Source organism: Lampetra planeri, unplaced genomic scaffold (genome assembly GCF_965212315.1).
Source record: "Lampetra planeri unplaced genomic scaffold, kcLamPlan1.2.h2 scaffold_1762, whole genome shotgun sequence".
In the NCBI taxonomy this organism is placed as follows: Eukaryota; Metazoa; Chordata; class Hyperoartia; order Petromyzontiformes; family Petromyzontidae; genus Lampetra; species Lampetra planeri.
The window spans coordinates 12,125-25,739 of NW_027614500.1; the positions used below are offsets into that span (position 1 = coordinate 12,125).

At 44.3% G+C, this 13,615-nt stretch overlaps 1 protein-coding gene across 1 annotated transcript; it reads left to right on the forward strand.

Annotated features, from left to right (window-relative positions):
* Positions 1-281: 281 nt before the first annotated feature.
* Positions 282-13,609, forward strand: LOC144739879 (C2 domain-containing protein 5-like; the record flags this gene model as incomplete). Its single annotated transcript, XM_078622768.1, is given in 14 exon segments — positions 282-371; positions 496-582; positions 753-924; positions 1,011-1,106; positions 1,338-1,493; positions 1,581-1,812; positions 4,122-4,297; positions 6,225-6,313; positions 8,810-8,918; positions 12,394-12,419; positions 12,421-12,480; positions 12,482-12,510; positions 13,368-13,466; positions 13,547-13,609. Coding segments are annotated over 14 exon segments (1,484 nt in total), but the record flags the coding sequence as incomplete, so codon positions are not given.
* Positions 13,610-13,615: the final 6 nt, after the last annotated feature.

The window sequence follows — 13,615 nt, forward strand, 5'->3', positions numbered from 1 at the left end:
TAAGTGGCTTTTCTTGCTAGCTCTGCAGACAGAATGTAGCTAACTGGCAGTGGCTGTGGAGTCCAGATAACTTTGAAGCACGTCGGTTCAGTTAAAGAGTTGAACAATAATAATAAAACTTGTTAGCAGAGTGTGGAAGGAGCTGTCAACAGCACATGTCAGTTATTCAGCCACTCCCTCTGCTCCTGCTGGTGACAGCTCATCTCCTTTGAAACGTTTCAAACAACGTACCACTGTGTTACATTCTTATATTTGAGGACAGATCGACCTGAAATCCAACCATGCCTGGGAAGCTGAAGGCCAAAGTTGTGGCAGGACGCCATCTGCCTGTGATGGACAGAGCCAGTGACCTCACAGATGCATTTGTAGAGGTGAGTGAAGGTGTTTGAGGCATTAACAGTAGTGTCTGTGTTCTTTATCATGTGTCAGTCTTCAGTAAATATACATTTACACATGATCAAGTAAAAGCGGTGTCTTGTGTCCTTTATTTCATAGGTCAAATTTGGAAACACAACGTTCAAGACTGACGTCTGTCCCAAATCCCTCAATCCACAGTGGAACTCTGAATGGTTTAAATTTGAGGTACAGTTTCTCTCTGTGGTGTTTTTAAATTGGGGCAGTGTTGTTTTTAGTCCATCACATGCACTAACAAGTCAAGGAAGGATTGTCTTTGTATAATGCCAATTCAGAACAACAGTCAGCACACAGAACGGCCAGTAGATTGTGGTCTTACCTCTTGTCTGGTTATCTAGGTGGAAGATGAAGACTTGCAAGATGAGCCGTTGCAGATCACTGTGTTGGACCATGACACATACAGTGCTAATGATGCCATCGGGAAAGTTTACATTGACATTGATCCACTGCTGTGCAGCGAGGCGGCCTCTGTCATCTCTGGCTGGTTTCCCATCTACGATACTATCCATGGTACAAGTACTAACGAGTAGGCTTTGATAATCCCCTGGTTGTTCCAGGGATTGTTATTATAGTTATTCCCTCTTTTTTGATTCTAGGAATCCGTGGGGAGATCAATGTCCTTGTCAAAGTGGAGCTCTTCAATGATTTAAATCGCTTCAGACAGTCGTCCTGTGGGGTCAAGTTCTTTTGCAGTGCGTGTGCCTTGATATTTATTCTATACGTGCTTGTTCATTGACAAATTGCAGTCTGACTTGCAATATTTTCAGGACCAAATCATTTAGTTTAGTTTAGTTCCCTGTTTCCTCTTTCCTCTTTTCCTGTCTTCTAAGGACAAAGTTGTAATTCAGAGATGAACAAAAGCTGAAGTTGAGCTAAGGCGACAAACTGAGAGAACAGTTTTAATGTTTAATTCTGTTTAATAGCCACGTCTATTCCACGGTACTACCGGGCAGCCATGGTGCACGGGTTTGTGGAGGAACTTGTGGTGAATGAAGATCCAGAGTACCAGTGGATTGATCGCATACGAACTCCTCGGGCCTCTAATGAAGCCCGACAGAGGCTCATCTCTCTTATGTCAGGTAAGGAAGTTGAAATGAAACCTTGTTTCTTTCTCACAGGAGGTTTGGTTGTCCTGGACGTGGCTGTGTGTTATACATCCCATGCAGGAGAGCTGCAGAGGAAGATTGGCCTGAAGGTGCTGGAGATGGGCGGTAATGCAGTGGTGGGCTACTTGCAATGTTTTGACCTAGAGGGAGAGTCGGGCCTCGTTGTCCGAGCCATAGGTACCGCCTGCACACTGGACAAACACAGTTCTGGAATCATCGGCAACGCGCACACGCATCCCAACACAGCTCCTGCTTCCAATGCCTGCAACTCCCCCACGAAGGATGGAAAGGAGTGAGTATGAAACAAGAACACAAGCATGGACCCTGTGTCTGTTTTATGTGCAAGTCACTAAGTTCCGTGTGTGCGAGTGGGACGGAAGATGTTCAGCGTGCGCATGAGTGGGAGAGTGCGGATGGGTTGTGTGTGTGTGTCTGTAGCAGTTACTCCTGTGTGTGTGTGTGTCTCAGTAGATTGTCTGTTTTGTGTCACCTGTCTTGATGCATCATGAAACCAACAGCACACAACATATTCTGAGACACACACGCGTACAGGACATACATAGCACCCCCTGTCTGCTCTTGTAGATGGCTCTTGCATGGCTTTCCGCTCTGCTTCTGCATGCTTCTAAAGCTGCATCGGTTTATGAGTAGCTCTGATGAGCCTCTTGGTGTGTTTGCCTGTGTGTGATTTTACCAGGGATGTAAACACTGAAGTAGACAGATGGGTGACAACAAGAGGAAGGAACATGTAGGCCATGTCCTCAGGGAGACATGACCATAATAGTTTTAAAAACCAAAAAATCCACACAAATGCAGTTAATACGCTGTAGTACATATTCCAGACCTGTATGTGGTGCTGTAACACTGCCACAGTCACAGAGAAGAAGATAAACAAATGCACCACAAAGAAGAAAAAAAATTTTGCGGATTCATCTGAACTTGTCTCTATGTGGACATGGCCCCAGTTTTTTCAGTCCACCCGGTTGTCACTTCATATTTAGTGTTCTGGAGGTTAAGATCTTTCCTCTTTTTCCCTCCATATATACAATACCGGCAAAAAGTTTGGACACACCTACTCATTCAATTCAATTCATTCAATTCCTTTATTTTCATGACCTTCATTTCTTAAAGTAATGACGGCCACTCGTTTGCCTTTACTTAGCTGATTGGTTCTTGCCATAATATGAATAAACAGTTGTCCAATCGGGCTGTCGGCTGTGTATCAACCTGACTTCTGCACAACACAACTGATGGTCGCAACCCCATTAATAAGGCAAGAAATTCCACTAATCCTGACAAGGCACGAGGGAAAGCTATTTCAGGTGACGACCTCATGAAGCTCATTGAGGATCCAGGGTTTGCAGCCCTATCAAAAAAGCAAAGGGTGGCCACTTTGAGGAATCTAAAATATAAGACTTATTTAGAGTTATTTCACACTTTTTTGTTAAGTACGTAATTCCATATGTGTTCATTCATAGCTTTGATGCCTTCAGTGAGAATCTACAATGGAAATAAAGGAAACACGTTGAATGAGAATATAGTTATATATCACAGGCTTTTGACTGAGTTAGGACTACAAAGCAAAATACACCCCCTCCCATTTGAGAATCACCCATGAAGAATGTTCAGTTTGAATATTGTAATAAATACTACTTTGGATGTTTTCCACGCTGTGTTTGCATCCCTGCTGTGCACGTGCACGTGAACGTGAGCTCATTGGCTATGCATGTGTGCTGCCGACACATGGCTCGAACTGGAATAATGGGTGAAAGAAAGAAAGGGTGTGAACACGAATTCTCTCTTCGCTCATCTGCTCCTTTTTATCTCGTTTTTCACTCTATTTCAATGTTGTCTAGTAGGTTGTTGTGTGCTTCTCTTTCTTTCTCTCTGGCTTCATTGGGACTGGGATGAATCTTACTGCGTGTGTCCACATTGGTCATCTCTCCTCCTCTGTCTGCGTGCTGATTGGCCCAGGTCTCCCTTAGCCCACGGATGCCGTTCCACCCACAACAGCCCCGTGCATTCGGCCTGCAGCTCCCAGAGACTGTCCCAGAACTTCTCTGTCTCTGTTCCCACACTCATCTTCACTGGTATGAAGGCAGGGAAGGAAGTTAACGTATGTCTGGACAATTTGATCATAATACAGGAAATTCTGGAAGCAGCGGGTGTAGACAGGCATGGAGATGAGGAAAGGCAGACCCAATACCTCACTTAAAAAAGAAAGCTGCTTTGAAACAAATGTGGAGGGGCTTTTTTCTCTGTCAGGCTTTGTGCTTTCATACTTGGTTTGAGCAAACTTTGCAGCCACCTGACGTGGGACACATGCTTCAGCTTCTTATCCTCTTGTTTGTCTGTGTATTTTGTTGCTTTTAGTTTTAACTGTATGTATGTGTGTGTGTGTGTGTGTGTGTGTTTCTTTTGTTGTCTTGGCTTTTCATGCCTGCTTTTTTGTTCCACAGCCATCCGTAGCACCTCCAATACAAATCTCACATCACAACGTTACCTCCTCACACTACGGGCACACTAACTCCCGTGTACCTGGCGTGCACACACTGGCACCCACATGTCATGACTGATGTGTGTGTATCATTCTCCTGGCAGGCTAGTATTTGGTGAGGACCTGCCCTCGTCCTCTGGTCCGCCCACCCCTTTCAGAGCCCTTCCCACCTCCTCCTCCTCTCCTCCCCCCTTCTCTCCCACACCCTTCTCTCCCACCAAGCCTTGCAGCCGCCAGTCCTCCTCATCAGACACAGACCTCAGTTTGACACCTAAGACGGGTAAGCATACATGGCCCCGTCCCCTCAGCGTCCCTCCTTCCCCTTAGACTTCAGTGTGGTGCTACTCTGGTGGTTTCGTTTTTTTTCTTTTTCAGTTATTTACGTTTATTTTATATGATTTTACTGCAAATAGTTTGTCATTTATTTAGCTGTGGCCAACCCTCTTCTTGTGCTTAGGGACCTGGTGTGTCTTCACTCAAGCTATTGACATAAGATTTGACTTTTTATTGGCACAAAATGTAAGCCAAATTATCTGAAGACACACCAGCTGTGTGTTTTAGTTCCGTCTGTCTGTTGTTGTGGTCTTTTCATAGAAGCACTGTGTCTCATGAGGGGCTGTTGATGAACTGAGCTCATTTCTTAATTGGCAGCAGTTATTGTTTATCATTGAGGAAAAGGTAAGGTAAGTTAAGTCAGTTAACTAAGATGACGACTTCTATTGCTACTATTTTAATCCTTCGACACTGGCGGTATCACTGCCAACACATTCATGCTGTAGTTCTTTTGAGTACCGTAAATACGTGACTATTGGCCAAAACGTTCAATGGATCCTGAAAGCGGAAAAGTTACATTCGGTTCCCCTACCTGCTGCAAAGGAGGAGCTCGGAGAAGGAGAAAATGTTGATCTGTTCCTGAAAGGTGAGAAGTTGCACTTGACAGCCAAGTTGCTGTCATTACAGTAACGACTCACGGCTTCTGGCAGTAGAGAGAGTAGGATTAATGAAATGACAGCAACATGGCTTTCAGGAACTGTTCAACTTTTCTCTTTCTCTTAGCTCCTCCTTCACACCAGGTAGGGGAACCAGGTGTAACTTCTCAGCTGTCAGGAACTGTTGGACGTTTTCTGATGGCAATAGTGATGTAATTATGGTACTCCACAACAGCTAGCACCAATGTGCCACTGGAGATCATGGATCATTGATGTTAAAGGGAAACAAATCTCAGACTCAAGTTAGTCTAAAGAACCCCGTTACCACTCAGGAGGATACCAGCAGTCCTCACACCTCCTCACTCCGCACACCTCCCTCCTTTCTTTCTTGTCCTCTTTATACCCTCTTTTCATTGCTCTAATTGTCACTGACTATTTTTTGTATGTTATCTTGCCTTTCTGTATCTTAACATACCGAATGTCCATTGTTTCCATGTTAAAGGAGAAGTGGACATGAGCAGCTACTTTTTTAGCTGCTTCTGCCCTCTCTCCTCCTCTGCCTGTCCACTCTCAGCCTTTCAGTCCTTATTTTCTGTACTTTCCATCTTTCTGCTGGACAGAGGAGCCCCAGCCACTGAGATGCAGGCCTGGGATCTTCCTCTGCCCCAGCTCCCCGTCCCTGTCCACAGACCTACTGTCCTTTACTGGTTGTGGCTCAGTGGGCTGCGGTCGTGGAACTGCCCTCAGAGCAATCACCCCCGCCCCCTTTCTCCTCCATCCACTCAGACTCTGCTTTGCTGAGAAAGAGTGTGTCCTTCAGTGAGGACTTCTTGCTGGCAGCCTCTGGTATAGTACGACTGCTGTGTGTCGTCAAGTAACAGAGTCTGAAAACAGCAGGCTGCTAGAGCCGCTAACGCACAGACGTCTTTTGGGTTGACAGGTCACAACAGCCTTGTTCTCTGTGCAGACTAGTATATATTGTAGTGCAATAAGCAGTACATCTCACACCCAGAAATAAAACCGTAACATGCATGATAACAGCCCAGTGGTGTTGGGAAAGAACATGTCTAATGGAAACTCCTGAGTCCAACTTGAGTTCCCCCTACCCCTGCATGTATTTACTGAGCTGCACATGAGATGAGAAAGGTGCAGATAAACGTACTGTTTGTGCTGGCACTGAAACTGCATTGTAGTTCGCAGATTTGTGATACGGGACTTTATTCCACTGACCTGATCCACTGAGTGCGGGAAGTGATGGGAAATCTTTTTTGTGATCAGGCATGGGCAGTGGGGGAAGTGCCGGGAAGGAGGCGGGACCCTTGAAGACTCTGCTCAGACAGCAGACGCAGACAGCTCTGGAGCAGAGGGTGCGGTGACACACACACACACACCATGCCAACATTTCCAGCTGAAACACTACTTTCAGTCAAAGACTTTGTTATTCATATTCTACATGATGATTTAGCTGCAAAGAGACTCATTTCTCTCCTGACTCAGTCACTTGAAGGTATGCAAAGGGAAACTTTCCATCTTTTTCCAAATGATAAAACCACACTCATGAAATGTCATCAAACGTGCATTGTCCACAGAGTCAAACCTGTGGCCTCAGTAGTCCAGGGTTCTAGAAATTACATGTGCATGTGATGGAGGAAGCACAGTGCAGGTGCGGGGTGTGGCCACAGTCTACCTGCAGTCAGCAGTCTGTGTCCATTTGATGGAGGAACAGCACCATGTTCCCATGTGGACACGCATGGATTCTGCTGCTTCTAGTCCAGATGATGCTCAAATAGACTTCCCCCATCTAGATTTGATTTTGTAAATTCCTGTCAATGGCCATGGAAAGTTTCTAACCCTTGTAATGAATGTTTCAGCTTCAGACGTATGTATGCATGTGAGACAGCGACTGTGTGTCACACAGCTGCATTGCTTATGAACAACACCTAATAAATGGTGAAGTGCCTCATGGTTTATGGGGGTAAGAACGAGTAATCTTCCCTTTTTCTGTCCTCTTGACCACTTGTGCTCCTCAGGGAGGCTCCTCCTCTGGGTTATTGTTTAACCGCCAGGGTATGTCCCATCAGTGTGACGCTATCTTTCTCCATCTCCCTCATAACACCTTGACAAGCTGACAGCTACCACCCAGTGTGAATCACTCCTTCACTTGTCCCTCCTCTGCTGTTTGACGATCTTAAAGGGCAGACTGGGTTGAGCAACACGCAGTGTGTGTGTTTGTTGTTGCTCCATTCCCATTGGTTCTGAAAGATCCATAGTCACATTAGCAGAAGGGCTGGAGCAGTTTGAAGGGGGTGTGTGACTCGGCGTGTGTGTGTCTTTTGGAATTCCCTGTAAAACACCTCCCTCCGTTCTTTCCAACCTATTCTCCCGAGTCTTGTCTTTGGTTTACGTGTTAACGGGAGGAACGAGCACGGTCATCTCATAACTAATTCTTGCATCCAGCCTGAGTGGGAGAAGCTCTCAAGCTGTCAAACTAGTTTCTATTTTGCTCGAGGATTCTTTGATGGTCGTCGTTCAGTGACTGACTGCATGGGTTTGTGTGACATCGTCTGACTTGAGGCAGAGGCATGAATCACAGTCCTGACACTGTCAGAAAATTCTGTGTGTGTGACTCCAATTACTGCATTTAAATAGATTTGGACAGATCATATAGGATTAAAATGGAACATTTGATTGATGATTAAAAAAAAACACCAAAAAGTTTCACCTAACATTTCCAGATCTATTTCAAATGCGCTTGAGTTTTGTGTCAAAAATATAGGCAAGGAATTGAGCAAGTGGTGAGTCCTTGGGGTGCACCTTGCATGGGGTGTATGCGGCACCACTCAATCCTCGCTGCATGCTGTTACCTTCCTAACAGTGTTAGTTTAGCTGGTGCTGCCTGTTTTTCACATTTAAAGTTCAATACATTTTTCTTGGGACTTCAACTTTATACATTCTTATTGTACCCTTAGGTTTATTTAGTTTTCAGTGAGTGAGTCTTCTCTCATAACACACACACACAGAGCGAGGACATGCTTGAAAAAGTTTCAACAGTTCTTGAAACTTTCTTGAAAAAGGACATCCCACACACAAACCAGATAAACCACTAATGGATAAGAAACATAAGAATATAAGATGAATGAAAGCAAGTTATAACGATAAGAAATATAAGGATGTGCCGTTCATAAGAATAAGATAAACAAAGCAATACAAAACATGAATAAATAAATGATTAATGTTAGATTCCTTTTCTGTACTTATGAATGGTACTGGTGGCTACTGGTACAAAGGTGTTTTTGTAACGTTTTGTTTTCAAGCCGGTTCCTCAGTCCTGATGGGTGGATGTAGGTGGAACTCAGTGTTCAGAGGGCGGTAGTCATCTTTTAAAATGCAGCCAAGGATCCTTTGGTGGCTGTGACTTTAAAGAGAATTTTGTCATGTACAATATTTTCTTGATTTATCTTTTTTGTCACAAATAATTAAGTTATATAATAGCTGGAAAAAATTCTCAGTTCAGTTGGTTGTGAATTGACTTATCCTAAATAGCTGTTAGCATCGGTCTGATCAAAGACCAGTTGGTGTGACCCATCCAAAGTGTTCTAAAGTTAAAGTTGAAAAAAAAAAAAAGACGACATATACATATCCTGGTTCAGAAATAAATCATGCATGTGAACTTGTTAGTAATATTTTTTTATTTGCAGCCTTTAAATAATATTTATTTCAACATTTTTATAGCTTCATTTCTAAATGTGTTACAATCAAAACACAGAGAACTTTCTTCTGTGGAGACATCTATTATTATCCTGGAGATGTCACTGATCTGCGTGTTCCTCCTGCTGTAAGTGACCTGACTGTTTCACCCACAGGAATTCCCTTTCTTCACTTTGACCTCTTTCCCACCTGGTTTTCTGGTTCATGTTGGAGGAGTGGTCAGTGCCCGCTCTGTCAAACTCCTGGACCGTATACACAACCCCGGTGAGTCCAACATGCACAAACTCAAAATATCCTCATGTAGCTTGTCCCCTGTCCCTTGAAGCAAATGACTCGCAGTGTGAATGCCCAGTCCTGTTGACTTCGAATTAGTGGTGAACACTCTCCCTGTGTATAGTGCCAGTCTTTGTTTGTCCCAGTTTCTCTGAAGTTCTGTGTTGAATAAAAGTTTTGTTTGACAAAACCGGTAAAAGCTGGTTCTTCGTCTTTTAATGGCTGTGGCTTTGTAGCAAAGTTCGAATTTCACCACCTGTGTCCTGAAGTTGCATGGGGCAACTTTCATCTCGGGGTTTGACTGACTGGCTTTCTGTAGTGTGTGCCTGTCTTGTGACGGTTGTGCACGCGCGCCTTGGAAGGTGAGGTGCAGTGGTGGTGGCATGGCTCCAATCTGTTGCCTGCTGCTTCTGTTGTGTGGTGTTGTTGGCTGAAGATCGTATTGCGGTGAGTTGCTGTAGCATCTCAATCAATCCTCTGATGTGCAGGCGTATTTTGTCAATCTTTTTTTCCCCACACCATAAAATTGTACATTGCTGAGGGTGAAATATTGGCTCATTCAGCGAGTATTCACCTGTTCTATTACTAAATATTCCAGTTGCTCAGTTGAACTTAGAGTTTTGGGAGGACAGAATGCTGATGAATGTGGGATGCGCACTTTTATTTTCAGACGAGGACGGAGGAAATAACACAGCGTCAAACATTGATTGTACGAATAATTATCTTTCATGGCTGACCCTGCTAGTTGGCTTGGGAAACTCTTCTGAAAGAGGTGGTTTTGCTCTTTGCTGTGTCATTAGATATACTATAAGAAAGGTACATGATGGGGTTTCAATCTCTTTCTAAGGATTCGTATTGTTGTCTGACTGTGAGCATACACCCTCTGCGTGTAACACATTCTTTTAATTGATTGATTGACAGTCACCGTCCTCCAACGCTGAGGCAAACATACGACTAAGGCCATGTCCACACGGAAACAAGTTCAGGTGAATCTGCATCTACCTGAAGCAGCGTTTTGGGAGCCTGATTACAATCATTTTTGAATATCATATCTCCACGGCTCCTTAGCCCACATTTGCTAACTAGCTAACAACAGCAGAAGCTGTTGGATGTGTCTGTCGTCCATCTCCACCATTTTCTTCTTTGTGTGTTTTACATCACATGTGCCATGTCTTCTTTTCTGTGACAGTGTGTTTCTGCGGCAGCATTACAGCGCCACATACAGGCCTGGCATATGTACTACAGCATAGTCACTGAATTTGTGTGGATATACACATTTCTGGGAGAAGATTTCCTGTGGACGGAAAACGTTTTTAAAACCGTTGGGGTCCTGTCTCCCTGTGGACATGGCCAGAACCGTCAGTCAGTAAAACCTTTGTGCTAGAATTAACTCCTGTCAGAATGAACTCATCCGGTGTTGCTGAAAATAGGGAGAGGATCGTAAACTATCTGAACTAGCAGAGCTAGCATGCTAATAAAACATTTGACAGATCAGTCACTGTCCTCACTGTGGTTGAACAGCTGTTTGTAATTTTTTCATGGGTAAAATGAGGTGAAGTAAAGCAGATCAATCTGTGACTGGAGTGAAGTGAATTATCCATTGGTCAGATAGCTACTGCATGGTCCCTTGTCACATATTGTTTCCCTTTTTCTTAAATCTTTCAGAATCGCAACAAAGCCTATAGCGTTCTCTTCCTTATCATTTCCTTCTTTGAGATCTGAATCATTTCTGTGCACAGTGATTGTGAAGTTCTGTGGTGGTGTGTGTGTGTGTGTGTGTGTGTGTGTGTGTGTGTGTGTGTGTGTGGTGTGGTGTGTGAGTGTGTGTGCTCAGAGAATGTGGAGTGTCAGACTGTCTCTTTTCTTCTCTTTGTCTTCTCTGTACTAACTGTGTGTTTTGGCCCAGCCTTGGGTAACACGCGCTCATACAAACTGCTAGACTGGAATAGTGTCACTGCAGGTACTTTCCCCCTTTTTCTGCTCTGACCCACAGGAGCGATGGCAGCTCAGTGAAGTAACATACTAAACATTCTAACCCTGGTCCACACATGAACACACAACTCATTTAGTAGTCTGCAAAATGATATATTCAGTGAGCTGTCATTCTCCTTTCTCTAATCTGTGTGAGTGTGTGCTGAGCTGAGCATGCGCTTGTGCCCCCACCCCATCCAGCCTGGCCTGGTTACCCCCCGCCCCTCACCCCACCCCATCCAGCTCCTCTTGCTGTATAGAAAACCTGTAGCTCCTCCTTAACGTTGTCCTGGCGCTCCTCTAACGCTGCCTGAATCTGCACTGTGGTCAAACCTGTCTCGGCCAGAGGAGGTTTAGGAGGTTTACTCCGTGACGAAGAACCACTGACCAGGCATGTGCATTCCTAACTCACTGGGCCGTATTCATGCTGGGAGAGGCAGAAGGAATGGGATAGACAGAAGGATGGATGGAAGGAAGGGTGAGATAGTTGAGGAAAATTAAAATGGATGGGGATGTATGATGGGGATGGAAAGAATGGAATGGAATGGAAAAAAACTGGGTTTGATGGGACTCGGTGAATGAATATGGCCCCATTTTGCCCCATTTTGTGAGTGTGCACATGGTCATGAGCGTGCACGTTGGCGAGCCTGTGCCTGTGTGGGTTCAGAGGAGCCCACTAATGGGTCTGATGCCTGACGATCAGTCTCTGTTCTCCTCTGTGGGTCATCGTTCATCCCGCCTCACCACTCACCACGCAGCTGCGTTTCTCACTCTTTCTTGGGCTCTGTCAGCATGTCGCCCTCCCACAGAGCCATGGGGTGCGGCTCAATACTCTAATGCAGTTTCCATTGTGTCTTCTTGGTTTGAAGCCACCAAAACTCCCAAACGGGAACAATTGGGACACTTTTGAACACTGTTGACAGTGTTGGAGCAAAGCCTCATCAGACTATTGAAACTCACCCAAGTATGATGAAGGGTTCAGCCCCCGATTTGTTGAAATCTTTGTCACCAGGTTAGGAAATGTTTTCCTCACATCAGTGCTTTTTTTTTTATTTATTTATTTTTTTTTTTTTTTTCAGCACCTATCAAGATTTCTTCCAACCAAATCATGCAGACTATTTTTAGGGACTTTATTGGCTCCAAACGGTCAAATTGGATTCTGATCATGTTCACTGAGTTTGCCTTCATCATCACCCTCCACCGGTCATCAGTCATCATAATCCACTTTGTTTTCACAAAATGATGCTTCATTTTGTCTTGCTTTGAAACCCAATTAATTTCACATTAAATATGCACTATGTTCTGCCTATTTATTTGTGGGTAAGTTCAACTTTAGAGACCGTCTGTTAGTCTTTCTGTTAGCATGTTTGTATTCTGTGCAGGTCGTCAACAGTTAGCTGGGTATACTGTTAGTGTATTGCTTTGTACTGCCCTGTGATCTTCTAACATTCACCCATTCTAAATGATGCTTGATTGAGATGTTTGTGTTTTTCAGATGAGCCAGAGACTCGTGATGCCTGGGTGGGAGGAGATCCGCCAGGAGATCAAGTCTCACGCCAAAGCTCTTGGTTGTCATGCTGTGGGTTGGATATAGTGAGAGCACCAGCATCTGGTATGAAGTTTCACACACACACAACAGATAATGTTTTGTGGCTTTTCCCCTGTCAACTATACTGTATTTACTGATGCTCTATTATTCATCAGCTTGTTTCACCAGTTTTGTTATTTCCTGTGGTAGTGATCATTTTAAACATTAGAAGGCATACATTGTATGTAGATTGTTGGTCAGTTAAGCCCAGTGTATGCTTCTGTGTCAAATCGGAGGCGTAGGGAAGTGGTAACTATGCATTGCAGCTACGCAGACCTCCACAGATGGCAACAACTTTGAACAACCAGCTCTCAGAGCAGCACTGTTTGAGAATAGAAGTGAGAATGAACCAGACGATTATGCCGAACTTGTATGAGTTGTAAACATTGATTAACAGACATAAAGGAAACACGGCAGCAAGACTCAACACGGAGCTATGATGCAGATGTATAAAAGGCCTCCGTGTAGGATATGGTGTAGGGTCCATGACAGTTCAGCGCACAAGCATACATTGGACTTTAGTATTTTTGGGATTTTGTCTGAAGAAGCTGAATTTTGAAAGAGCTTATTTCTTAGATACAATCAGATGCAGACAATGGTGCTTGTGATCATTTTCTCTGAAATCCTAAATTAAACTTGTATAAGAAAGAGCTGGCAAATCTGTTCAGACATGTGATTGTTCCAGCTGTGTATTCACATCTTGTTTTCACATCTTCTTTTTGTATGAAGATCTGTTGTATAACCCGCAGATTGTGTTTATAGGCTTTAGTGTCTTTTTACTGAATGCAGTAATTTTCTGCACTTGTTTGTTCCATAAGTTCCATTATTCTTGTCCTGAACTCTCCTGTTTCTGTCCATCCTCTCCATATATATGTTCCCAGTGAGGAGGTGTGTATCCTCTCAGCATCGGGCACAGCAGCCATCCTGAATCCCCGGTACATGCGTGAAGGCTGTCTCGACATCGGCAGCACTGACCACAGGTTGTTCTAACTCGAGCGAGCATATGTGAACAGTTTGTAGGACTTGTGCAGGCTCATAGCTGTTGTGTGCTCTTCAGCAGGTTTGAGGAGCCCTCTCCCCCGAGCTGCGGCTTCTGTCACATACCTTACGATGAATTCAACATGCCCTT